The sequence below is a fragment of the Apus apus genome, chromosome 27, assembly GCF_020740795.1.
Source record: "Apus apus isolate bApuApu2 chromosome 27, bApuApu2.pri.cur, whole genome shotgun sequence".
In the NCBI taxonomy this organism is placed as follows: Eukaryota; Metazoa; Chordata; class Aves; order Apodiformes; family Apodidae; genus Apus; species Apus apus.
The window spans coordinates 1,890,821-1,916,194 of NC_067308.1; the positions used below are offsets into that span (position 1 = coordinate 1,890,821).

At 51.9% G+C, this 25,374-nt stretch overlaps 3 protein-coding genes across 7 annotated transcripts in view; 2 read left to right on the forward strand and 1 right to left on the reverse strand.

Moving 5' to 3' along the window:
- The first annotated feature begins 217 nt into the window (after positions 1 to 217).
- Positions 218 to 2,791, forward strand: FDPS (farnesyl diphosphate synthase). Its single transcript, XM_051641346.1, has 9 exons — positions 218 to 407; positions 496 to 636; positions 714 to 794; positions 879 to 1,001; positions 1,235 to 1,323; positions 1,579 to 1,651; positions 1,790 to 1,867; positions 1,944 to 2,078; positions 2,361 to 2,791. Exons 1-9 carry the CDS (start codon positions 267 to 269, stop codon positions 2,559 to 2,561), a joined length of 1,062 nt encoding a protein of 353 aa, XP_051497306.1. The 5' UTR covers positions 218 to 266; the 3' UTR covers positions 2,562 to 2,791.
- Positions 2,792 to 2,926: 135 nt separating this feature from the next.
- RUSC1 (RUN and SH3 domain containing 1) lies at positions 2,927 to 10,710 on the forward strand. 4 transcript variants are annotated; one of them, XM_051641330.1, is made up of 11 exons: positions 2,927 to 2,975; positions 3,663 to 5,362; positions 6,023 to 6,124; positions 6,615 to 6,691; positions 6,826 to 7,000; positions 7,123 to 7,228; positions 7,329 to 7,375; positions 7,645 to 8,638; positions 8,998 to 9,126; positions 10,046 to 10,255; positions 10,418 to 10,710. In XM_051641330.1, exons 2-10 carry the CDS (start codon positions 3,790 to 3,792, stop codon positions 10,212 to 10,214), a joined length of 3,372 nt encoding a protein of 1,123 aa, XP_051497290.1. In that variant the 5' UTR covers positions 2,927 to 2,975; positions 3,663 to 3,789; the 3' UTR covers positions 10,215 to 10,255; positions 10,418 to 10,710. The 4 variants fall into 4 exon arrangements, with proteins under 4 accessions (XP_051497290.1, XP_051497291.1, XP_051497287.1 ...); XM_051641331.1 differs by having other exon boundaries at positions 10,478 to 10,710; XM_051641327.1 differs by having other exon boundaries at positions 10,046 to 10,710.
- Positions 10,711 to 12,973: 2,263 nt separating this feature from the next.
- Positions 12,974 to 25,374, reverse strand: part of ASH1L (ASH1 like histone lysine methyltransferase) — a 73,368-nt gene continuing 60,967 nt past the window's right edge. For both annotated transcript variants that reach the window (XM_051641248.1, XM_051641247.1), the window contains exons 23-28: positions 20,803 to 20,941; positions 20,040 to 20,212; positions 18,146 to 18,312; positions 17,001 to 17,041; positions 15,987 to 16,288; positions 12,974 to 15,280 (exon numbers count right to left, since the gene is read on the reverse strand). In XM_051641248.1, the coding sequence (XP_051497208.1) occupies positions 15,189 to 15,280; positions 15,987 to 16,288; positions 17,001 to 17,041; positions 18,146 to 18,312; positions 20,040 to 20,212; positions 20,803 to 20,941 (914 nt within the window). In that variant the 3' untranslated portion in view covers positions 12,974 to 15,188. The remainder of the gene's footprint in view (positions 15,281 to 15,986; positions 16,289 to 17,000; positions 17,042 to 18,145; positions 18,313 to 20,039; positions 20,213 to 20,802; positions 20,942 to 25,374) is intronic.

Consider the following 25,374-nt stretch of genomic DNA (forward strand, 5'->3'; position numbering starts at 1 on the left):
GCCTCGCCCCGCCCTCCCTGCGCTTCCACTGGCTCGGCCTCCTTGGGCTCATCCTCATCCGATGAAACGGGCCAATGAGCGCTGGCGCAGCCCCCGCCCCGCGCGGGGCACGCCGGGAGTTGTAGTCTGCGTGAGGCGGAGGCCCCGGCTGCTCCCGCGGCTCCCGACTACGCGCCCCGGCGAGCACCGCGCCAGGAGCGCGGGGGGCCTGGCAAGGTCTTGGGCCCGCCGGCCGGCGGGGGCGCCGAGTCGCGCTCTCGGGCACCATGAGCGGCGGCGGGGCCAAGGCGGCGGCGGCTGCCGAGCGGGACGAGTTCTTGGGCTTCTTTCCGCAGATCGTCCGCGATCTGACGGAGGACGGCCTCGGGCACCCGGAGGTGGGCGACGCCGTGGCCCGGCTGAAGGAGGTGAGGAGGGCGCCGAGGGGTCGGGGCGGCAGGCCCGAGGCTGCCTGCTTCCCTGCTTCCCTGCTTCCCGCTCCCCTTCTTCCTGTAGGTGCTGGAGTACAACGCGCCAGGCGGGAAGCTGAACCGCGGGCTGACGGTGCTGGGCGCCTTCCGGCAGCTGGCGAGCCCCGGGCAGCGCGATCCGGAGAGTCTCCGCTGCGCCCTGGCCGTCGGCTGGTGCATCGAGCTGGTGAGAGCCCGTCCGGGGAACAAGCGGGACTGGGGTCCCACGGGGACCACCCACACCCCTGACCCAGTCTCTTGCAGTTCCAAGCCTTTTTCCTGGTGGCCGACGACATCATGGACGCGTCCCTCACCCGCCGGGGGCAGCTTTGCTGGTACAAGAAGGTGAGAGCATTCGGGAGGCTCCTGTGCACTGGGGTCCTGTGGAGTCCAGGCGTTTTGTGACACCTCCCTGGCCTCCTGCTGCAGGAGGGGATTGGTCTGGATGCCATCAACGATGCTTTCCTCCTGGAGTCCTCTGTCTACAGGCTGCTGAAGAAATACTGTGGGCAGCAGTCCTATTACCTGCAGCTGCTGGAGCTGTTCTTGCAGGTGAGCCTGGCCCCTGCTCCCAGCTCCCACAGATTTATCCTGGGTCTGGGCTGTTTCTGGATGCTTGATGGCATGTGGATCTCTGACTGTTCCTTAAGTTCCTGGGCATCCTGCTCAACACAGACCTTTCCTTCAGACTTGGACAGGAGCTGAAATGGGGCTTGGGGTTTCCACTGTGCTATGGGAACATTTTGGGGGCAACTGTGTTAATAAATCCTTTCTTCCCTCTGCAGACTGCCTACCAGACTGAGCTTGGGCAGATGCTGGACCTCATAACTGCTCCTGTTTCCAAGGTGGATTTTAATCGCTTCAGTGAGCAGAGGTAAAGACACAGAAGGGGACAGAGGTAGGGTGGCTCTGCTTGCAGTCCCTTCCAGACTGTGCAAGAGAGACAACCAGCTTGCTGAAGTGCTGCTGTCACCTACCAGACTTTGGGGAACAAGTCTTGCTGGCACTGTCAGAGCTCGAAACTGGTTGGAGGGAGATGCTGCTTTTCTCCTGCTGGCTCTGATCTGCAGAGCCCTGGTGGGAGGGGATGGCCTGGGCTTTGTCACTAAGCGTGGTTCCTCTGCTGCAGGTATAAGGCAATTGTTAAGTACAAGACAGCATTTTATTCCTTCTATCTGCCTGTGGCTTCTGCCATGTACATGGTGAGTTTTGTGGAAACATCTCAGGAGGGGTCTAACCCTTGGCATGAGGCTGTTGAGAGGGCAGGGGAGTTGGGAGGTGGGAGAAGTAAAGGTGGAAGGCAGGTACTGGAAGGCTTTGCTCCTTTTTTCCCCTCTTAGACTGGCATTGACAGTAAAGAGGAGCACGACAATGCCAAAGCAATCTTGCTGGAGATGGGCGAGTTCTTTCAGATCCAGGTAGGAGGTGGCTCCCTGTCCCACAGTGCTTGTAAGATGCTGGTTGTGGTGCTCATTTGTTTCCATCTTCATGCAGGACGATTACCTGGACTGCTTTGGGGACCCAGAGCTGATGGGGAAGGTTGGCACTGATATCCAGGACAACAAGTGCAGCTGGCTGGTGGTGGAGTGTCTGCGCCGGGTCACACCAGACCAGAGGAAGATCCTGGAGGTAACACCACCAGAATGAGAGAAACCCTCTGAAGGCGGGGGTGGGGCAGATGGTGTGGACTACCTCCCTGAGGACACGGTGTAGAGGGAGTGTAGTGCTGTGACATACACCTGAAAAGCCATGTGCCACCCTGTGTAGCTGCCGTATGGGGAGAAGGGTTGCTGGTTGTGAGCAGTGTAAGAGAGTGGCAGGGAGAGCAAGAGCTGGCTCCTGCCACACTTGGAATAAGCAGCTGCAGCAGTAAGCTGGGCACCAGCCTGACTTGTTCTGGTGTTTTCTCAGGAGAACTATGGCTGCAAGGAACCCGAGAAGGTGGCAAAGGTGAAGGAGCTCTATGAGACTGTGGGCATGAGGGCTGCTTTTCAGGAGTATGAGGAGAGCAGCTACCAGCGCCTGCAGGAGCTGATCAGTCAGCACAGCAACCGCCTCCCCAGGGAGATCTTTCTTAGCCTAGCTCAGAAGATTTACAAGCGGCAGAAGTGATGGTGGGCCTGGCCGTGAACTGTGAAATCTTTGATGAGGAGGCCTGCAGGGATTGCAACCCCCTGCTGCTGTGGCTGCCCGAGCTGGTCCCTGCCGACCCAGCTGCTCCCTGCCCCTCAAGCCCCCAGCTCTCCTGCCCTGGGTTGGGGCTATTTGTGCCCTGGGGCTGCCGGGGGTCGTAGCTCACTCAGCTCCCGGTGTTTGTGTCAATAAACATAAGTTATTTCGGGTGCGTGGCTGCCGGGTGTCTGCTGGGGCTGGGGGGGATGCCGGAGGGGGAGGACGCCGACCCCTCCCCGGTGCGTCCCTGAAGAGGGTGGGGAATGGGGGGCGGGCACTGGAGCCCCGCCCTGCTGGGCCGGAGAGGCGGGTCCGCCCTCCCGGCAGCCGCATTCGCCGCCGCAGCGCGACGAGGTGAGAGGGGCTGGGGCCGCGGGACATGGCTGGCTCTGGGCAGCGGGAGGGGTTGGGAAGGGGGGCAGCCGCGCTGCGGCCTCGGGCTGCTGGATGCTCGATTCCGAGTCAGAGCCTCTGCCCGGGGGCCGCGCCGCCCGGCCCCGCCCGCGGCTGCCGCTCGGTGCCCGGGGCCGGAGCCTTCGGCTGGGAGCGGCCGGGCCATGCGCAGCCTGCAGCGGCTGCGGCGTTTCTGAGGAGGGACCGGGCGTCTCCTCGACCCCGCCTGGGCTGAGCCTCCCCCTGGCAGTGCCCCCTCCTCGGCCCCCTTCCCTCGCCGGCAGCTCCTGGCTGAGGTTTCAAGGGCGTTTTCTCCTTGATGGCATCTCCGAGGTGCTCCCACCTGCCGTGCCCCGGCAGAGGGAATCAGCCGTGGCCCAGCCAGAGCCTCCGCAGACCATGCTCAGGTCCGTGCTCTGGGGATCAGCCACTGGCTCCACAGCTGCCGGCAACCGGCTGCAGCCCCTGCCCAGCTGGACAGGCCTGAGTTTTGTGGGGGGCTGTGGGGCAGTCCCTCAGCTGGGCCTGTTACCCTCTCTGAGCCCCTGGCCCTCACCCTCACACCAGTCACCTGCAGCTGGTCCTTCCTTGCTCAGTGGCTGCTGCAAGGTCACTACCCTCCCTCTCACCATGCTCATTCCTCTCCAGGTTTGTGCTGCTGCATTCTCCCCCACCGACTGAAAGGAGATTTGATGTTTGCAGGGAGCTGGATGGTCTGAAGAGAGGAACTGTGGGGCTCTCCAGGGAGCTCTGGCACCACCAGTGAGGCAGCATTATGCTGGCTCCTAAGAAAGGCCTGCTGTGCAACCTCAACCACATCCATCTGCAGCACATCTCCCTGGGGCTGCACCTCTCCCGGCACCCAGAGCTCCAGGAGACCTCTACCTCCATGGGTGGAAGAGACCAGACTGGCTGCACCAACTGCCCAGAGAACTGTGAGCAAGTGGATGCCAATTCCAACAGTCCCTCCTTGAAATGCCAGTGTTGTGAGTCCCATACTCAGCAGCTGGTGACATTGGGTCTCCAGAACCAGGCAGCTCCAGAGGATTTCCCCTGCCTGCATGTTGGAGAGGAGGTGGTTTCCCCTTGCAATCCCCATTGTGATCTGGCTTCCTCCTCCTCCTCCTCGTCTGTCAGTAGCTGCTCAGATTTCAGCTTGGATGACTCCCCGGTCTCTGTGTACTGCAAAGAGTTCTCCAGAGAAGAGTCCAAATCCCCTGAAAATCAGCCCAACGTCATTCCCATAGAAGACACCCAGGGTGACCAGTCATTGGCTGACCAGAGTAGGACATGTGGTGGAAGACATGCTAACCTCAACCACTCGGTGCTGCAGAGATCAGACGCCGTGACTGGAGAAAGCCCAGACAGCCTCTGCAGTGGCACCTCACTTGACTCCCAGGGCAATGAGACCTCTCCCAGCACGGCAGTGCAGGAGGCCACCAGCATCTATGCCAACCTAGACCCTAACTGCAACTCCCTCCCCAACACCGATGCAGTGTCTCCAGCACCACCTGTGCCAGCACGATGCGATCCGGCTCTGAGCAGCACTCCTGAGCTGCAGCCCTGGGCTGGCAGGGTCCCCCCACCGGTGCCCCCCCGGCCCCGCAGACGGCTGCAGGTTCTCAACGCACGCAGAGCGGAGCAACCACTCCTGCCTGTGCAGCCAGAGCCTGGCTCAGGCGACCTCTGCAGAGATGTGGGCCAGAAGACCATCACCTCCTTCCATGAGCTTGCCCTAAAGAGGAAGAGGAACGCTGTTGGGCCTGCCCAGGCCAGGGCTGACCGGAGCGACTGGCTGATTGTGTTCTCACCTGACACAGAGCTGCCACCCCCCAGTGAGCTCCTCTCCAGCACCACGGGCCAGGAGCCAACCCGGCCTCAGCTCCTGCATGACTGGCCTGTGAAAGCGCCCAGCTCCAGGCAAAGAGAGGTGACCACGTTCAAGGAGCTGCGGTACCGCAACGCCTCCAGTAAGCCCAAGGGCCAGCCAGCCGCAGAGCGGGCAGAGCCAGTGGCAGCTCCACACCCACCTGCACTCCTTGAGATGGCTGCAGGCAGTGATGGCTCAGGCTGGATGCCACCCATGCCTCTGGGTGGACACTTGCTGGCGCCTATGGAGAGCCACCAGCTGAAAAGGAGAAGGTCCCGACTGGGGCTGCAGCCCATTGTAGAGGGACAGCCAGGGGACCCAGAGGAAGGGGGGCTGCCAGCCCAAAGCGGCCTCCCAGGAGAGAAGGGGCTGGGCTCTGGTTGTGATAAAGCCACCCTGGTCTGGGGGCTCGGGGAACCTGAAGGGGACCCCTGGGTGCCAGGGACAGTCAAAAGAAGAGATGAGATCTGCAAGGAGGGTAAGAGTTTGGGTTCCCTCTTCCGGGTGGGACGCAGGGGTGTCTCCCTCGGCCTGAGGGGCTGCAGCTCCAGCGGCGGCCGGGGCTGCGTGGCAGGTGCCCCTCACCAGCCGGTACCGACCGTTCCGGCTCCGCGGTGCTCCGGGCGGGCCCGGGGGGTCCGCTGCTTCCCCGCCCCGCCTTCTGCGACCGTGGGTTCCCCCTCCCGTCCCTGGCTGTGCTCGGGCGGGACACACTGCCCAGACCGGCTGGAGCACCGGCCCCCGGGGCTGTCCCGGTCTCTCTCGGCTGCCCGGGCCCCGCCGGGGCGGCACCTCCTCACCCCGCCCTGCCCTTCAGCCCTTCCTCTTCCCCGTCCTTCCCCGCCGCCCGGCCCGCGGGGACATGCCCTAGGCGGGGGCAGGGGCCCGAGCCGGGCCGTCCCATTCCGCCCGCCGCGGCTCCGTCTCCATGGGCGAGCGCGATCCGGCTGCCCCCGGCCCCGCTGCGGCCCGCGGTGAGTGGGGCCGGGCGGCGCCGCAGGCTCCTTGCGGCGAGCGCGGCCTGGGCCTCCGCGAGCGGCCTCGGGCCCCGCCGGCCCCCGCAGCGCCCGCCCGGTCGCGGGGCAGCCCGAGCCGGGTCCCGCGGGCCGCGGCTGATCCCACCGCCGCCTCTCTCCAGCCAGGCCCCCGCCACCCGCCGCTGGAGCCGCCCCGGGCGCCGCCCGGCCTGGCGAGGGGAGCTCGGAGGGAGCCCGCCGCCTCCGGGGGGAGCAGAAGAAAGGTAACGGCCCCGCGGCTCCGGCCCCGCCGCCGCGCGGAGCGGCCGCTGAGCCTCGGCCGGGCCGGGCCGTCCCCGCCCAGCGGGGTGCGGGAGATGGCGGGGGCGGGATAGGCCTGGGGCGGGGGACGGAGACTCTGGGCCTGGAGGGTGCGAGGGGCTGGGCCCGGAGGCGAGGGCCGGTGGCGGGGCTGGCGGGGCTGGCGGGGCTGGGGGCAGGGACGGGCAGGGACGGGCAGGGACCGGCACCGCTGCCCGCTGCGGACGCGGCGCCGCTCGACAGGTGGCGCCGTCGAGCCGGGTCCGCCCCCGCTCTGCAGTCCCGGGGGTCCCGCCCCCCCCGCCCGGGAGCTGCCGGTTGCCGCAGCAACAGCCGGGACGCGCCATCCCCCCGCTGCCCCCGCTGCCCCCGCCGGGCCGTGCCCCCCCGCCGCTCGGTGCCGCTGGGCCGGGGGCGGGTGCCGGCTGACCCCCCCTTCCCGCTGTGCCCCAGCCCTGCTGGTCGCCCTCAGCGCCGCCGTGGACAAGGTGATCGACCACTTCAGCACCGCGCGGAACCTGGTGCAGAAGGTGAGGGAGCGGCTGGGGTGGGCAGGAGCCAGGGTGGCCGGGGGGGCTGCGGGACGATCCCACCACCCTCTCTTCGGGCTCGGGGTTAGGTGCTGCCCTTCCTCTCCTGCTCCTTTCCTCTCCTGCTGCTGCAGGCCCAGCTGGGGGACAGCCGGCTCAGCCCAGATGTGGGGTACCTGCTGCTGCACACCCTCTGCCCTGCGCTCTATGCCTTGGTGGAGGACGGGCTGAAGCCCTTCCAGAAGGATGTTATCACAGGCCAGAGGAAAAATTCCCCCTGGAGTGTGGTGGAAGCCTCGGTGAAGACAGGTTGGTGGGAGGACATTGCTCCTGGAGTTGTTGGGGTCAGCATCCCAAGCTGTCGAGTTTTTCCAGCCCAGGCTGGGGGAGGATGTGCCCCCAGAGCAGTGACTGTGTTGTGTGTTCCACAGGCCCCAACACCCGCTCTCTCCAGTCCCTCTGCTGGCACGTGGCCAGGTTGGCCCCTCTCAGCAGCACCAGACAGAAGTTTCATGCCTTTATCCTTGGCCTTTTGAAGTGAGTGTTTGCCCTTGGTGGCCCAGGCTGTCCTTGCTGCAACAGCAGGTTGGAGTGGAGTCCCAAAAGCTCTAACTTGGGTTCCCTTTGTCATGTTTAGCATTAAGCAGCTAGAGCTGTGGATCTCTCACCTGCAGAAGAGCCCAGGTAAGGACACAGTGCCCAGAAGTTCCCCACCCAAGCCCTCTCCTGCTTCCCAAGGTGATAATCCCATGCCCATTCCACCCACAATGTTTGGCTGGAATTTCTGTACTGGACAAGGGCATTGTTTTCCTTGTCTGTCATCCTGGATGAGGGCAGTCAGGCAGTTTTGAGCGTACATTTATCCCTGCTAGGACAGACCAGTTGGCCCTGAGAGGGATCTGTGGACAGGAGCAGGGCCTTTGCAGCTGTTCAGTGCCATCCGTGTCTTGTAGGTGTCATCTCGACGCTCTATTCACCGGTGGCCTTCTTTGCACTGAGTCAAGGCCTTCTTCCCCACCTTGCTGATGAACTGCTGCTGCTCATCCAGCCTCTCTCAGTGCTGACTTTCCACCTTGACCTGCTCTTTGAACACCACCACCTCTCTGTAGATGTGCGACCCTTGTCCCATCAGCTGGAGTCACCCCTGTCTCCTGCCCATCACACTGTGCAGGCTCGGGGGGCTGTGCAGCCTTCTCTGGAGGGCCCAACCAGTGCTGTGGGGGCAAGCCTGGAAGATGAGGTCCCCCCTGATACTGTGGGAAGGGCAGTGGGTGCAGAAGGCAGCATGAGGTACCAGTCCCAGGCAGTGTGTGGGCTGGTCCCTGGCCCCCAGGTGGGGGCTGCCTTGCAGCAGACATTCCAGCATGTGCTGCGGTGGGGTGGCCAGCTCAGTCGCACCTTCCTGGGAGGTGACAGCTCCCCGGACACCCACAGGCCCCAGGCAGCCCCTCCAGACACTGAGGCTGGCCTCAGTGGCTGGTGGGGCCAGCTGAGCCAGGCCTCCAGGATTTACACTGCTCCTAGCAAGGGAAAGTTCCCCCTCATTTGGTGGACAAAGCTGCGGACAGCAGCGGGGGATTCCAGCCCCAGCCAGGCTGCACGACCCCACCTATCCATGGATGAGCCCAGAGGCACAGAGCTGCAGCTCCTTCAGACCAAAGCTGTCCCTGAACTCTCCAGTTCAAAGCCCAGCAGCAGTGCTGACACCTCTGGGACCTTTTCTCCAGAAGACCTCATCCTGCCTGCTGGAGCACCAGCCAAGCCAGGTGCTTTCACTGCTGGAGAGAAACTCCATGTGAATAGGAACCAGGCAGCCTCTTCTGACCCAGAAGCTGGTGGTCCTCCTGGTCCTGACAAGGGCAGCTGGCTGGGCTGGCTCTTTGGAGCCACCAGCCCTTCTGCCAGGAGCTTCCCTCCCAGTCCTGACACCATTTCAGCAAGATCCAGGTAAGACCCAAGTTGGGCAGGCAGGGTGGGGGGAGCAGGAGGTGCTGAGGAGGGTTTTTCTCCCAGGCAGTGCATGGGGAGCTCAGCACAGGGCTCGCTGGCCTCGCAGGGTGACTCAGTCTGCCCCTTGTCCAGGTTCTGCTCCTGGGCTGTTGTACTGTGCCAGGGATTAGTACGTGTTCCAGGTGCTGATGCCATCACATTGTCTCAGTCCTTTGGAGTAGCAGGAGCTCATGGTGGATGCTTGGTGGTGCTTGATAGAGCCTTGTCAGCATCCAGATCACTAGAATAGTTTTCTGAGCAGGATGGTTGGGAAAAGGCTTCCCAGGTGAGCTTGTGGCTCCTTTGCTTTGTGGCAGGAGACCCTCTAGCTGGCTGTCCCCCAGCACGCGTGTCCTGGCCGTGGTGGTGAAGGGGCTGGCATCTGATAAGACCTGTGATCAAGAGCAGCCAGAGAGGAGCACGTCTGACACACCCCAGACTCAGAGGTGATGCAGGGCACCGTAGTGTTTGGGGCTGAAAAGGCGGTGGTGGATTTTTTTTCTGGGAGGGGGTGAGAAAGCAGGGGCCATTTCCAGGCATAGAGTCATAGAATCATGGAATGGTTTGGTTTGGAAGGGACCTTAAAGATCATCTGGTTCCAACCCCTGCATGGGCAATGACACCTCCCACTAGACCAGGTTGCTCAGAGCCCCATCCAACCTGGTTTTGAAGATCTCCAGGGAGGGGGCATCCACAACCTCCATGGGCAGCCTGTTCCAGCATCTCACCACCCTTACAGGAAATAACTTTTTCTTAATGTCCCAAATTATGTTCATCCAGAGTGTGGATCCTATACACCTTTCTAGGGAAAGGCTGACACTGCTCCTTGTTGCTACCTTGCATGTTGACTGCTCTCCTGGGGATTCCTTCAGCCTCCTGCTGAGCTTTGGGTGATCCTGTGTCTCTGCCAAGCTGGGCTCAGTTGTTTTTCCCAGACGTTTTTATGGGGGAATTGTGGCATTTTCTTTCTTTCATGTGCTTTCTGGATTTAGAGCAGGTTCTCTGGGGAGTCTGTGGCAGCTCTGGCCAAACTGGCAGGTCAGAAGAGCTGTCATGGTCCTTCTGTGCTTGCACAGGCTCTGTCCAAGCTAGCTCAGGGTGTTGGTGGCCTCCCCCTCTCACCAGCTCTCGCTTGCCCTGACCCAGAGCTCGCCTCATGCTTGGTGGCTGCTCCCAGGGTCTGCTTGGCAGGACAGTTCTGTGATGTGGCTTCTCAATCAAGTCCATTGTCAGGTGGCATCTCTGCCTGAGGGGGAGGTCACAGGCTCCACACATGAGCCTTAAAACCTGTCCTGAGTCCTGTGGGAGATTCTTAGGGGGACATGAGGGCCTTAGGGAGATGAATCCCTGGTGGTTGTTGTGCAGGGCTGTTCGGGCACTGTGTGACCACATGGGTGCTGCTGATGGTCACCTGAGCTTCCAAAAAGGAGACATCCTGCAGCTGCTCTCCACTGTGGATGAAGACTGGATCCGCTGCTGCCATGGAAACAGCATTGGCCTAGTTCCTGTTGGCTACACATCCCTCGTTTTGTGAGGAGGTGGAGGAGACCTGAGGAAGCAGCTGAGCTTGCTGAGGCAGGTGCCACCTTGGGGAAGGACTGTCTTCTCCTTCACCGTGCTTGGGGCTGGTGGTGTTTCAGGGCACCCTGCCCTGGTGCCTGTTGCTGCTGCTCGTTCGTGTGACGTTACTGTCCCCTGGGCATGTCCTGTGAGCCACCACTCTGCCCGTCCCCACAGATCTGCTGGCGCTTCCCTGTAGGCCCCACTGGAGACCTGATCTCACTTATGTTTCCTCAGCTGCTCCCACACCTGTGCCAGGGGAGGGAAGGACCCTGTCCCTGTGCATTACTCACAGTCCTGTATCTCATCTCTGTGCTGCCATGTCCTGCCACCACTGCCACCTCCACCTGCTTTGCCCTGTGGCCCAGGCACCACTGTGCAGTCCCAGCACTCTGCAAATAGTTGTAACCAGAGGAATGAGTTAATTCCAGGGGGAAAAAGCTGGAAATAAAGATTGTGACTCACGTGTCTATGTGTGTGAATGGATAATTGCTGCAGGGGGGGCTAGGAAGGGCCTTATGCCCAGACCCTGCTGCGGGAGCCCAGGCTCCTGCTCAGGATGGGTGAGGAGATGCTCTTGCAGATAGGCTGCTCTGCTGCTCCGTGTCAGGTATCACCCCAGAGCCCAGCAAGGCCTCATACCCTGGCAGAAGGGCCCTGTCTCCTACATGGTGTTGGAAGAGACAGCTGCAGCCATCCAGAGCCAGAAATAACCCACGTCATGTGGGCTTGGCACCAGCCCCAGGAGGTGGCAGCTGCACAGCTCTGGTACAGGTCTGTGTTGGTTTGTTTATCTGATAATCTGCAACTAATCTTTTAACTCAGTCACAGAACTGCAGCAGGGGCTGGGTGGCCCCTCCCTTCCCCTCTTCCAAGTTTTTCGCATTGCTTGTGATTTGTTACCAACCTATTCACATTTTGCACTGGGCTCCCCAGTAAGAGGGAGACACAAAGGGTCCATGAGGCAATAGCAGTTTCCCTGATGGGCAACTTGGGCCAGTGCTCCCTCAGAGGGACCAAAATCCACATTTCATCCATCAAACTGCCACTGGGGCAGTGCCAAGGAGCCCACCCTTCCAGTCTACGGGCCGTCTGCTTTGAGGATAAAACCACTTTCTTTTTACTCTGTTCCCATTTTCATGTCTCTCTCTGGAATTTTTACAACCAGACAAGCAACAGTAGCTCTAAATTGGAATGTTATTTCGTTTGCCTTAATTAGGTTTGATTGAATTCCACAGCTGCCTCTGGACTTTAAAATGGGGTCAAGCCAGCAGGAGATGAATCCAGGTATAATTTCAACTTCTTTTTAATTAGAAAAAACAAAACAAAGCAGCACTGCACTCAGTGTGGGGTCTCTAGTGTGTGGGTCAAGCATTTTGATGGGCATTTTGGCAACTACAGAGATTCTGGGTTGGGAATGGAACAAGAAAAATAAAAATCAAGTAACATTAAAGGAGGGTCATCAATGATCTAGTTAATTCTTGAGAAACACAAATAGTTACTAAACACATTCATAGGAACCACCTTTGAACCAGAGGATGTTTAAAGCCCAGAAGATTTGTCAGGACCATGTCGTCTTAGTGCCAGCCTTGCCGGGGGTGGAGGCCACGGTGTGAGAGTGATGGAGCCGTGGGAAGGCTGGTTTGGAGGGACACGAGTCACTGTGCCTGTTCCTCAAGGTCCTGCTGTATGCAGGTGACAGGGCTGGCAGCAGCCCTTCTTGCTTACCCTGCTGCTTAGGCCTGGTGGGAACAGGCCCTGTGAGGTCTTTGACACACACTGGGCTGGTGCTGGGGGGGGCCAGGGCAATGCCCCAGGTGATGTGGGGAAGATGCCAACAGAACCCAACTCCAGCCCTGAGGAGAAGGATCTTGGAGTCCTGGTAGACAGAAAGTTACCCATGAGCCAGCAATGTCTTTGTGGCCATCCTGAGGTGCATTAGGAAGAGTGTGGCCAAGGAAGGTTCTCCTACCCCTCTGCTCTGCCCTGGTGAGGCATCTGGAGAACTGGGTCCAGTTCTGGGGTCCTCAGGTGAAGAGAGACAGGGAACTACTGGAGAGAGTCTAGCAGAGGGCAATGAGGATGATTAGGGGACTGGAGCATCGCTCTGACAAGGAAAGGTTGAGAGACCTGGGTCCGTTTAGCCTGGAGAGAAGACTGAGTGGAGACGTTATCAATGTCTATAAACACCCAAAGGGTGAGTGTCAGGAGGACGGAGCCAGACTCTTTTGTGACATCTAATGACAGGAAAAGGGACAATGGGGACGAGCTTGAACACCTGCCTGGATGCAATCCTGTGTAATGTGCTCCAGGCAATCCTGCTCTGCCAGGAGGGTTGGACCAGAGGATCTCCAGAGTTCCCTGCCAGCTCTGTTGTTCTGTGGAGGCACCACAGTGCTGGGGGTTCATGCTCTGGGCACAGGTTCTGAACACGCAGCTCCAGGGGCTCCAGCACTGATCTGTGTGACCACAGCTCTGCAGCCTCTGCAGAGGAGCTGGTGCTCCAGTCTGTGCCCACACGCTGCCACCACCCCCCCTGCCAGGCTCTGACTAGAACTATCAACACCGAATTCTATCCTCACAAAAGCCCAGCACCCCTCAGGCCAGCGGGTATTCAGAAGAGAAGGGGCAACAGCCCCTGAGAGAGGGTCAGGACCTGACAGGAAGGGCTGAGACAAAGAGGCAAGGAAAGAAAACCCAAAACATGGCAAAGAAAACCCCACAAGTCATTGATAAGAAAAGATTTTCCATTTAATACTAGACTCTCTCAGGACTGAGATGCAGGCTTTTTATGCAATTACATCCAATGTTAAAATTGGTAATACATAATTTACAAAGATTAACATCAAAACAATGATCTATTTAGATATGCTTTGTAAAAAGGAAATATATTAGCAGCATTTATTTTCAGCAATCACACAGCCTACACCCATGCAGACTAAAGAGTTCATATCTATTTGCAGTAATGTAGTGCTTCCTGGTCTGAAAACAGCGATCCTGGTGACACTCTGGTCTTCTCGTTATTATAAAATAACCCCCAAAATAAAAAAAGTCATTAATTTCTACACCAGTAAGAAAAAACGATTCTTTGCACTTACCTAACATTTGATTGTCTAAAAAACATTTTGTTTAGTCTTTCAACAAAAGAAAGATAAAATGACAGAGCTAGTGTCTTGCTTCTGTACGCACTTTTATTTTTTTTAAAAACTTTTTTTAGTGTTTTAACACCATTGGAGACAATGATTTCTGTTTGAAACTAAAGGAGACAACTCAAGATTCTGGACATGCGATATTCCTACTACACGCACGAGTATTTTATACTCAGGGTTCCTGGTACTGTACAGTGCTTCTCTACAGTAAGAAAATATTCCAAACTATTTTCTTATTTCTTTTTTTTCATTTTTTTTTAATAAAATATTTTTTCTCAAAGGGTTTTTTTCCTTTCTTTTTTTTTTTCCTCCCATTTTTTTTTTCTTTTGAAATCAACACAGAAAAGTTAATGGAATGAGTCATGTTCCACTAAGAGTAAAATAATTATAATAATAACAAGAATGTACATTAGGACAAGCTTGGTCCATTAAAAAGGAACATGTAACTACTGTATTGCTTTACATCCACGCAGCAGATATATACAACTTGGCACATTAAAAACTCGTTTTCTTATAAGAACATCTAAAACAGGACTGTATATGTAGGTCTGAAGGACAAAAAAGCAAAGCCATTGTCAAGGGGCAGCGTATCGACCCCCCTGCGCCGCAGCCCGGGGGCAGGTGCCCGGTGGTGGCTCCAGGTACCAGGAGGTGGCTCCAGGTGCCAGGTGGTGGTTCCAAGTCCTGCCCAGGCACCTCCTGCCATTCCCGGCAGCAGGAACTGCTGCCTGGGCTGTTGCTTTCGGGAATAACACTGGGAGTCAGGGCAGGGGGGCAGTGCGAGATACGCTGCCTCTTAATTTAAGAGACGGACATTTCAAGCTGTACAACCAGAACACGGAGTAGTGTTAGCAGTTGATATATTCTACAGTTCACAACAAATACTTGCTCTGAATACTGCTTGACGGTTCATGTAGTGAAGGAGTTCCTTTTTTTTTTTGTCTTTTTTTTTTCTTTGAACAGGTTTTCATTTGCACAACACACTGGACACACAAGAACCACAGCTTATCAAAAAAACCAACAGCAACGGTGTCGTCAGGATGTGACTTGCTTTATAAAATTTCTCTGCAGAAAAAAAGAAGTGAAAAAAAAAATCACGCCCCTCCCCGCCCCCCCTCCACAATGCAGAACAAGTGCCTCAACCAGCCAAACTCCTGCTTTGCTCCAAGGGGACTCTGGAGGTTTCTCCTTGTCTCAGACCAAAGGTACATTGTGTGCACTGGCCGTTCCATGGTGAACCTTTCACACGTTTGGGTACGTTTCTCTCTTCTTGGAACTTTGTGCAAAACAAAGGCCACAGCTTTAGGGCAGCCTTTCATTATAAGCCACTGGGCCTTCACCCTCCCATCTGGATTTCATGCACTGGCATGGCCATGGTGGTGTCAACAGTATCTTCTACAGTCACAGGTTAATTGGTGAACGTGGGGAATATCTATCAGAGTAAGTCAGTCCTTATCCTTCTTACCTCCCCATTTATTTATTTTTTCTTTATTCTTCCTCTGAGTGGGAATATCAAGCAAAAATAAATTAAATTTGACCATCCTGGACAATAACCACGAGGTTTTTCTCAGTACCTAACATCAATACAAGGCACGCCCAACAACACACACACCATAAGAGCACTGCAGAGCAGGGCAGGGCAACCTGCCAACCCAGACATCTAAGTGCTAACTGTTTGTATATTTGTCCTTTTTCTGCTGCCCTCTTTTCCTTGGCTGGTGCAGAGGAAGTTGGGCTCCTGCCCTAAGTCCTCAGCAGACCTTGTAGCAGACTCCAGACCACAGCTTTCCCTTGTGGCATCACTTCCTGAAGTTGCTCTCAGGGATGGTCAGCGTGCGCCGCCTCAGTTTTCTTCCTGATCCTTCCTCCAGCAAGTAAGTGACATCAATAGCTGCAAAAGACCATAGGCTTGGGGTAAAGAAGGTGACACCACTAACAGTTTTTCTGTTTCTTCAGGGATGTTTCAGTCCATAGTGATATTCAAAAACTACACTGGACAAGGTGGTGAGCAACCTGAGAGAGGTTTGAAGTCAGCCTTCCTTTGGCCCAGATGACCTCCAAAAGTTCTTCCAACCCAAATTATTCTAGGAGCCCATGATTATTTTGCATTAACTCCCAGACACAAGAGACTGGAGAGAACTCATGCTAGGCTTTAAATTAAAACCAGACATAATCAGTGCTACCCTCATTCCACAGCTTAGCCAATCCCTACAGAAGTTACTTAGAACCCAGCATAAAGCTCATTAAAGGTCAAAAGAGACTTTCCAAATTCTCTTTAGTCTTTCTTTGCATGTCTGTTAAGTTTCTTAGTTGGAAACATGGAATGATGGGGAAGAATTTGTCTTCAGAAAGTGTTTGTGGTTACTAAAGATATTATAACAAAACACTGGGTCAAGTCATAAGAAATGTCACTTGGAATTAGTGAGAACTGCTGCTGTAGCAAAAGAAAACATTACTGCAAAGAAAACTAATTATATTAATAATGCCCACTAGCAATATTCAGAGAAAAGCATTTATTTTATCAACATGGTCTACAACAAACTAAAAACAAAGCCATAGAAGAAATGCTGCTATGTAACCAGAAAATGAAATCTCACCATTTTTCCCTGGGATTTTCTCTAAGAGGTTCAGCAGGATCTGGTTAAGTCTCTCCCTCTGAATATGCCTCCTTTCCTCTGGAGTGCAGAGCTGCCTGTTGTCAGAAGTGCTTTCTTCCACCTTTTTATCAGTTTCACAGGTCTCACTAGAGACTGCCTCTTTTTCTGGCTCCTCTAGGTTAGGCATCTCACTTGGAGTTTGATCTTGGTTTCCTAATACATCCTCAATAAGTGGAAGAGAATCTTCTTCTTGGTTTAAGTCTTTAATCTGTGGTTTTGAGCGATCTGTTTTCCAGGATGATCTAGCAGGAAAAGAAGGGTTTAAACACCACAGTTTGAATTTCAGACACTCACCTGAAAGGGTAATTACTAGTGAGTCAAGAGCTTTCTGGAATCTCAGTCACTGGATTTAGTACATGCATTCCAACCCACCAGTTATGACCCATGGGAGGCTGTTCTTGTAGCCTTGTTTGTGTAACATCAAACACAGTCGTTTAAAAACAAATTGCTTTTTAATTTAAATTTGTAAAGGTTTTTATCTTCCCAAAAGTTGAGCTCGGCACTTCCTGATGTTTTTCTGCAACAGTCATGGTGGGTATTTTTAATAATAAACTCTTGGTGGGTATTTTTCAGGTCTCTTAACAGAACTGAGAGGGTGCACTGGCCCTGACTCGTACCCCCTGCAGACATGGGCAGTCTGCTCAGGGTCCCATCTCCCCGCTGCACGAAGGCTGGGTCCTCCTCTCCCAGGCTCTGCCATCTCCCCCTTTCAGCTGCTCCTGCTGACTTTCAAAATGGCTTCTGTACTCTTAAGGAACACTAAGGCTGCTTCTATAACCTGTTTCTCCTCACTTGTTCCTTTTAATCTCTTTTAAAGTTTGGAGGATTGCTTTAAATGATTCAAATTTATCCTTTCCATAGCACCCAGAAGAAACAGGTAGGAGAAAGAGTGGAGACCTGACAATCAGAAAGGATTATCTCTTCTCAACAAACAGCCTGGTAGGTAAGACTCACCTGCCTCCATTTCTCTTGTAGTTGTCCGGTACATAATGAGGCTACAACAACAATAAAGCCTATAGTTAATACCAAATAAAATTCACAGTGGGAGAAAGTGCTGGTGTATCTAGTATTCTGGAAGTACCATGACTTGCCTACCTAGAACTTTGGAAATGCCAGGGTATGGCTGGCACACCCTGCACATCAGACAAATTCAAAGGAGAAGGCATAATCATGTAATAAGAGTTAATTAGAACCAGACTTATCATCTACTTCTTCTGTCTTCTAACTAAATTTCAAGCCATGGTCCATCATGATAAAAATAATCTTTGCTTTCTGCACAGTAGGAGTTTGGAAGCTTCTCTAAACTTACTACAAAAGCCTCTCTGCTCCCAGGAAGAGAAGGGCTTAACTTGCCAAAGATTTGGCCTGTCTGACACCTTTGTGCTCAGAGACAAAGCAGTGCTGTGGAGGAGAGTGTGGACCACAAAGAGCAGCTGCTTCCATGGAATGGGGGTAAATGAGACATTCAGATGGAGGATGTTAAGGGAAACTGTACTTCATGATTTTGTTAGTTATGTCTGCTGTTTTTTTTAATAAAACATCAGTTTTCAGTGATAATTATATATACAGTAAGCTCTATTTTCTGTATTGGAAATCCAAAGGTACTGCTGAAAACCATTTTTAAGCAAGTTTATTAGAACAGGAAGTAATCACACCAAAAAAAAGAAAGCCTGACACAGACTAACAAACTTACACTGGACTATATGTTGTGTGATCCTCTGAAATGCATACTATTATTTTACAGTTGTAAATTGCAACTGAAAAGTGAATTTTCAGATTTCCTTCAACTCAAAAGTGGCTTGAATGAATTTAGCAGCTAGATTTCAGTCAGAAACCACAATCTCCAAACTTACACATCCAACCCATACAACCATTTGCTAAACATCTGTTTTCCTTTGAGCTGCATATTCTCTGTCTACAGTCAACTTCTCTTCCCAAGTTTGCTTTCTAGCCAACTTTTCATCCAGACTAGGTGACATTGAAGTGTCAGCTTCCTTCAGTCTACCAAGCTTCATCTGCAAGCAGAGAGCCAGGGGCCTTAAAAATACATGTCCAGCCTTCTAGTAGAAAGAAAGGAAGCTAAGAGAAGAAGCACTTACCGAAAAGTCTCTCTTGGGGGTGAGTTTCTTGGGGAAGTGGTCAAAGGCATAGGGCTTGGTGCAGACAGGGTAACGATTCCGGTGGATCTTGTAGAAGAGGTGAGCTGATTTATCCAGGCGATAATCACAGATATAGACATCCTGCTCCTTCACGCCCTTTGGCCTCCCTGCAGTCACAAAACAAAGCACAGAGGAAAAAATGTTCATCAAATTCCAGATGAAACACATGGAACAGCAGAGCAGGAACAAGCTCTACAGAGTCACAGAGGAGGGGCTGCTAGAGCTGTTCAGTGGACGGCAGGTGTTCTTATTTGATCTCCTTGATTCAGAAGCATAGAATGTTTGGGGTTAGAAGGGACCTCTGGAGATCACTGAGTCCATATGGGTCTTGAAAGTCTCCAGAGAAGGAGACTTCACAACCTCTCTGCGCAGCCTGTCCCAGGGCTCCCTTACCCTCACAGCAAAGAAATTTCTTCTCATGTTGAGGTGTATCTCCCTGTGTTTTAGCTTATACCCACTGTTCCTTGTTCTATTACTGGGCACCACCAAAAAGAGACTGGCCCCTTCCTCTTGACACACAGCCCTCAATATATTTATAGATGTTAATAAGATCCCCTCTGTTCTCTAAACAGCCCCAGGTCTCTCAGCCTTTCTTCACAAGAGAGATGTTCAAGACCCTTTATCATCCTCGTAGCCTCCCTTGAACTCTCTCCAGCAGATCCCTGTCCCTCTTGAACTGAGCAGCCCAGAACTGGACACAATACTCCAGATGTGGTCTCACCAGGGCACAGTAGAGGGGGAGGAGAACATCCTTTGATCTCCTGGAGACACTCCTCTTAATGCACCCCACGATACCATTGGCCTTCTTGGCCACAAGGGCACACTGCTGTCCCTGGATAACTTCTTGTCTACCAGGACTCCAAGGTCCTTCTCCATGGAGCTGCTCTCTAGCAGATCACCTCCTAACCTGTACTGATGCATTTGGTTGTTCCTTCCAGGTGCAGGACTCTGCACTTGCTCTTGTTGAACCTCACGAGGTTCCTCTTTGCCCAGCTCTCCAGCCTGTCCAGATCTCACTGAATGGCTGCACAGCCTTCAGGTGCCAATCCTCCCAGTTTTGTGTCATCAGCAAACTTGCTGAGAAGACACTCTGTCCCGTCATCAAGGTCAATGATAAAGATGTTGAACAGGACTGGACCCAGCACTGATCCCTGAGGGACTCCACTAGTTACAGGTCTGCAGCTGGCCTCTGCACCGTTGACCACCACTCTTTGGGCTCTTATTGTGTAGCAAGTTCTTAATCCATCTCACTATCCATCCTTTTATCCCACATATTCTGAGCTTGCTCACAAGGATGTTATGGGAGAATGTATCAAAAGCCTTGCTAAGGTCAAGGTACACACATCCACTGGTCTCCCTGCATCTATCCATTCAGCCACAACTTCATAGAAGGCTGTCAGATTAGTCAAGCATGATTTCCCCTTGGTAAATACATGCTGACTACTCCCAATAACCTTCTTCTCTTCCATGTCCTTAGAGATAACCTCCAAAATGAGCTGCTCCATAATTTTTCCAGGGATGGAGATGAGGTGGACTGTTCTGTAATTTCCTGGATCCTCCTTCTTGCCTTTTTGAAAACTGGAGCGACATTTGCCTTCCTCCAGTTCTCAGGCACCTCTCCTGTTTGCAATGATCTTTCGAAAACGAGAGTGGTAGGGCAACAACAGCAGCCAGCTCTCTCAACACTCTTGGGCTCATCAGGGCTCATGGACTTGTGCACATTCAATTTACATAACTGATTTCTGACCCACTCTTCATTGACTATTTAGCATCCTTCTCAAACTATCAGGAAGGTGTGTTCTATCTAAATTCTCACCCTGTTAGGTTTCCTTACCTTTGCAGTAGGTGTAGAGGTCAAGAACACAGCAGGTTCCCACCACAGCCTCCAAGGGGATAATTTCATACAAGGGCACCCGGAAGAGCTCATTGTGGTAAAACTTCCGAGAAGGGGAATGATGAGTTTCATGTGGACGGAAATAATGGTGACCAAATGCAAACCTCTCCTCTCTGTGTGAAGGTGGAAAGGTCAGAGTAAGAGGGAAACAGAAGGAAAAAAAAACAAAACAACAAACTATTTCTGTAAGCCCATGATACTACTTCACTTAACACCCTCTGCTTAATATTGAATTCTCTACCTTGCACTTTTGCAATGACTGAGATGAAAAGTGAAGTCACAGGACTATGACACATTCAACTTTATCCCCATCAGTCAGTGGAAATACTTCTGGTGGGATTTTTTTGGACACAGCAGACTTAGTGTGCTGCTCTTTGGGGCATATGCTTTTAATCATGTTACAGTGGTTTAGCAAGTCAGTGATCATCAGCTGAGCCAATTCAGTGTGTCTCCTCAGCCTATTCCGACAGCAAGGAAAGTGCATCAACTTGTACCTCTCATCCCTTGCTCAAAATCTCCAACCTTACACGTTTTTACTTCGCAGTCGAGGAGCATGAGCAAAGGTGGGAAATCATCACGCCTTTGTAATCGAACCGTGCTCAGTCTTGCATTTTTCAGCTATGATAAGACTCCCACGAAACTTCTGTGCTTTGACATGCAGGCTTATGGAACATCCCAAACTCTAAAGATGCCTTGAACGTACTTCTCATTTTTCCAGAGTTTTTCAATGCGGAAAATATCGAGTTTCTCCCTGTTGATGTGGGACAGGAGGCGGTAGGACTGCCGGACAGGGTGTCCATCTGGAGTTCTGCGGCTGTCCCTCATCAGGTAAACACAGTCACCTGCAACAGGCACAAAACACACACCTGGAGAGAACCCTCAGGAGTCCAGCACACTGAAACTACAGGAGTAAATGGTTTCATTAAAACTAACATGCTAGAGCTCACTCATGTTGAATTGGGAAGTGATGTAAAACCCACTGGAGGAGGCAGGGTCACCCTGATCATCTCCACAAAAGTTTCACACCAAGAACAAGACACAACTTGAGTTGTACTGCCCAGACTGGAAATAGGAACATGTAATGGGTATCAAGATAAACTATGACAGACCCCAGGATAAGTAAGTTTTGAGTAGCAAAGTGTGTAGACATTAGTGAGAGCTGCAATATGTAAAGAATAAATTTTGAAGATTTAAGTGAGAAGATACTTACAGAGATTATTATCAAGAAAATAAATAATTGATGGGGAAAGCCCAAGCCTTTGATTATTCCTGCAGAACTCAAAAAAGATGCTTAGCTCAGGAAAGGTAAACAGAACTCAAAAAGGGCTGAACAAAATGACACTCCTGGCAACTAAAAAAGTCTTTCCCAAGTGCAACCTCTAAAAAGCTCCCTATATATCTATTTATTCACTTAATCCCATGAGTGAATTCATTCTTTCATTTCTCAGCTCTCATTTATGAAATGGCATTAAAAGTACATCCTCTCCCCCCCAGACCTGACTGCCACTCTTACCTGTTACTGCACCTGCCTGTGAAAATGACCATCAAATGCACTGCTCCACCCAAAAAGCCTTTCTCCTTCAGACAAAAAGGTTTTAATCAATAATGGGCACCAAGAACCTGAAGAGTCTCAGAGAAAGAACATCTGGGAAACTCACTGTGTTGTTATTAAAATATTGCTGGATTGAGAATATAGTATTTAAAAAACAATTCCATATTTTCTGTTATTTCACAATGAACACAAACCTGGGAGGTCCCAAGTCATAAACACTTTAGAAAAACAACCCTGAGTAAGATGAAAGGTCACACAATATAACATTCCAGCCAGAAAAGTGGGCAGAAGCAGATGCTTAGGAAGAAAAGGCACAGGAACAAGGCATGAATAGGAACAACCTTTCAGGATTTGTGGAGCTAAAGGCTGGACCACTGTGCAAAACCAGGCAGGAATTAATCCTTCTTTCAAAAATTTGGCTAATCTTTTTGGAACCATTTATACTCTCGATCTCTCCAATTTCCTGGTGTAATGCTTTTCATATATTAGTTATGGTTTTGTGAAAAAAAAAAGAAAAAAAAAATTCCTATTGTTCTCTGCTCATTTCAGTGTTTGTTCCCTAATTTCTGCATCATTGCACTTTTCTATGCCTCTGGTGATTTCACAAACCTTTGTCACAACACCCTCCAGATCACCTGTGTAGACTGTTAACAGCAAGGATGTTTCACATCTGATTGTCCTTGTCATCACACTTGTTTTTACAAGCACCAACATGCTCTTTTTGAAATGGGATGACAAGAGCAGCACACAGCATCCAAGAGACAGACACACTGTAAGATTACAGAATGGCACAATTACTGTTTCTATTTTGTCCATAATAATTTCTTACATTCACTTTGCCTTTCTGCCTCATGCTGAGCCTTTCTTATGTTTCCAATAAATTGCAATGACTGCTGGATTTTTTTCCCCAAAGTACATACCATTTTTGTGTGTGTGCAATTATGTCTATTGTCCTTCCATGTATGTTACTGTTATTTAATTAATTAGCAGGTTCAGTCTCTGTTACTTCCACAAATTAGTAAAAAGATGCTAGGGGACTACCCAGCACAATCTGGCCCCATGTTCATGAACACCTGCTTTGTTCTCCCTCAGCTTAGAGCCAAATTTAAGATTAAAGTGAAGGACATGTAATTACATTTTCATACATATAATCTCTTCTATCAATCTTGTATAAATCCAGAAGCTGATCCTACAGACTCTGCTTGTTCACAAAAATGGTTTGATGGTTTGATGTTGTCTTCAGTCACTGTAACAGTGCAGTACAACACTCTGCACTATGAAAAAAATGCTCTGATTTAAACCAGAGGTGACATGGGCCATATGGGCACTGACATCTGCCTACAGAAACGAAGCAGCTTTTAAACCTTCTGGTGTATCAGGACCTCTATTAAACAAATGGAAACTGTAGTTGTAGGAAGGAGATAAAGCTTGATTAAGTAAAAACTGGGCTAAAGACAGAATGACAGAGGATTGCACACAAGTACCAGCTATTCAAGGGTTCATTGTGTGATTAGCCTGTACTCACCCCCTGTATTAGCTCTGATTACCATCTGAAGTAAGGCTGGGATAATATCATCATTTGACTAAATTAAGGATCACTTTGATGGAACCCACCTCCCTAATTTCTTTAAAAGACTTACAGAGAAAAAAAGGGACATGCTGAGAGCAGCTGCTGGGTCTGAGCAGAATGTAAATAAACCCACTTTTTTTTGGCCTCTGTTTTAAATTCATAGAAACCTAGAATATGCTGAGTCGGAAGGGACCTATCAGGATCATGGAGTCCAACTCCTGTCCCTGTGTAAGGCATCCCAAGAATCACCCCATGTGCCCAAGAGCATCATCCAAATGCTTCTTGAACTCACGCAGGCTTGGTGCTGAGACCACTTCCCCGGGGAGCCTGTTCCAGTGCTCAATTAACTACTTTCAGCTCTTCTCCAGTGAGAATAAAGCAACTCTAGTACTTATGGTACCTGACTAAACCAGGAGTATTCAGAGTTAAATGTCCACGGACATTTAGAGTCAAGGAGTCTTGCATGTGGGGAAGAACAACCCCATGTACCAGTACAGGTTGGGGGCTGACCTGCTGGAGAGCAGTGTAGGAGAAAGGGACCTGGGGGTCCTGGTGGACAGGAGGATGACCATGAGCCAGCAATTTGCCCTTGTGGCCAAGAAGGCCAATGGCATCCTGGGGTGGATTAGAAAGGGGGTGGTTAGTAGGTCAAGAGAGGTTCTCCTCCCCCTCTGTTCTGCCTTGGTAAGGTCACATCTGGCATACTCCAGTTCTGGGCCCCACAGTTCAAGGACAGAGAACTGCTTGAAAGAGTCCAGCGCAGAGTCACAAAAATGATGGAGTGGAACATCTCCCTGATGAGGAGCTGAGGGAGCTGGGTCTCTTGAGCCTGGAGGAGACTGAGGGGTGACCTCATCAATGTTTACAAATACGTTAAGGGTGAGTGTTGGCAGGATGGAGCCAGGCTTTTTACAGTGATGTCTAGTGAGAGGACAAGGGGCAATGGATGCAAACTGGAACATAGGAGGTTCCATGTAAATATCAGAAAAAGCTTCTTTACTGTGAGAGTGACAGAGCACTGGAACAGGCTGCCCAGAGAGGTTGTGGAGTCTCCTTCTCTGGAGACATTCAAAACCCGCCTGGACGCGTTCCTGTGTGATGTGCTCTAGGTGATCCTGCTCTGACAGGGGGGCTGAACTAGATGATCTGTTGAGGTCCCTTCCAACCCCTATGATTCTGTGATTCTGTGTGATTCTGTGATTCTATGGATGCTCTCTTGCCCTTAGGATCAGGAAGCCTGAATTCAAGTTCACCCAGACGTTACTAACTACTGATACAGATACTCCTGTCTCAGAAAGGGAGCTCATAGCTCCATGTTTTCAAGAAACAAATGCAGCTGCTATTGCTGGTGTATCAGAAAGACATCTGCCAGTTTCTAGCTATTTGGATTTCCAAGATCCATTCTGACTCCTGTTAATCAGCTCCCAGTGGAGGTGGAACTCCCTGTTCATTCTGCAGGATTCAGCAGACCAACTGATCAGATCTATCTGCATCATCTCCTGCCTTTGTGTGTTATTTTTGCAGAGGAAGCAGGTTTATAGCACATAACTCAACAACCTCAAGCAGAATTGCCAAGCGATTAAAAAGCAAGTCCTCTAACCAGAGACTGAGGGACCCTCACTTATTTAGAGGGATTTGTTCACAGTGAAGTGTGGGTGCTCACGTGGTTAGAAGATGTTCAGCTTTGTTCCTCAAATACAGGAGTTCTCAAGCTTAGAACTGGGAGGCAAACTAATTGCATGTACAGACACAACTCCCCAGAAGCAAGGGTGGACCAACTTACAAAGGAAAGAAATGCTCTCAAAAGCATTTTCAGTCTTTACTGTAAGATCAGCCTCTTTCTAATACACAAAACAGCAAAAATATAACAGTCCACACACAGTTACTGCAGGGCTGAACATCTCTCTGGTCTCTTTAGCCTTGGAATCTGTAAATTACAAGACCTTCTAGAAACTAGAGGGAGTAAAAACCCTGTTTCTTCTTTGGTCTCCAAGATGCCTTACATGCCCGTGTGCCTGCATCAGAACAATTTCTATAGGCAGGTGTCACAGAATCATAGATTCAGAGGGGTTGGAAGGGACCTCTGGAGATCATAGAGTCCAAACCCCCTGCTGCAGCAGGAACACCTGAGGCAAGTCACACAGGAACACATC

What these genes read in the sequence shown, in the direction of transcription:
- RUSC1 (XM_051641327.1), top strand. Translation starts at nt 3,790, where the DNA reads ATGCTGGCTCCTAAGAAAGGCCTGCTGTGCAACCTCAACCACATCCAT. An exon ending in CGCGGAACCTGGTGCAGAAG is followed by an intron (nt 6,692 to 6,825) that starts GTGAGGGAGCGG and finishes CTGCTGCTGCAG; the next exon opens with GCCCAGCTGGGGGACAGCCG. An exon ending in TTTATCCTTGGCCTTTTGAA is followed by an intron (nt 7,229 to 7,328) that starts GTGAGTGTTTGC and finishes TGTCATGTTTAG; the next exon opens with CATTAAGCAGCTAGAGCTGT.
- FDPS (XM_051641346.1), top strand. Translation starts at nt 267, where the DNA reads ATGAGCGGCGGCGGGGCCAAGGCGGCGGCGGCTGCCGAGCGGGACGAG. An exon ending in TGCTGGAGCTGTTCTTGCAG is followed by an intron (nt 1,002 to 1,234) that starts GTGAGCCTGGCC and finishes TTCCCTCTGCAG; the next exon opens with ACTGCCTACCAGACTGAGCT. An exon ending in TGGCTTCTGCCATGTACATG is followed by an intron (nt 1,652 to 1,789) that starts GTGAGTTTTGTG and finishes TTCCCCTCTTAG; the next exon opens with ACTGGCATTGACAGTAAAGA.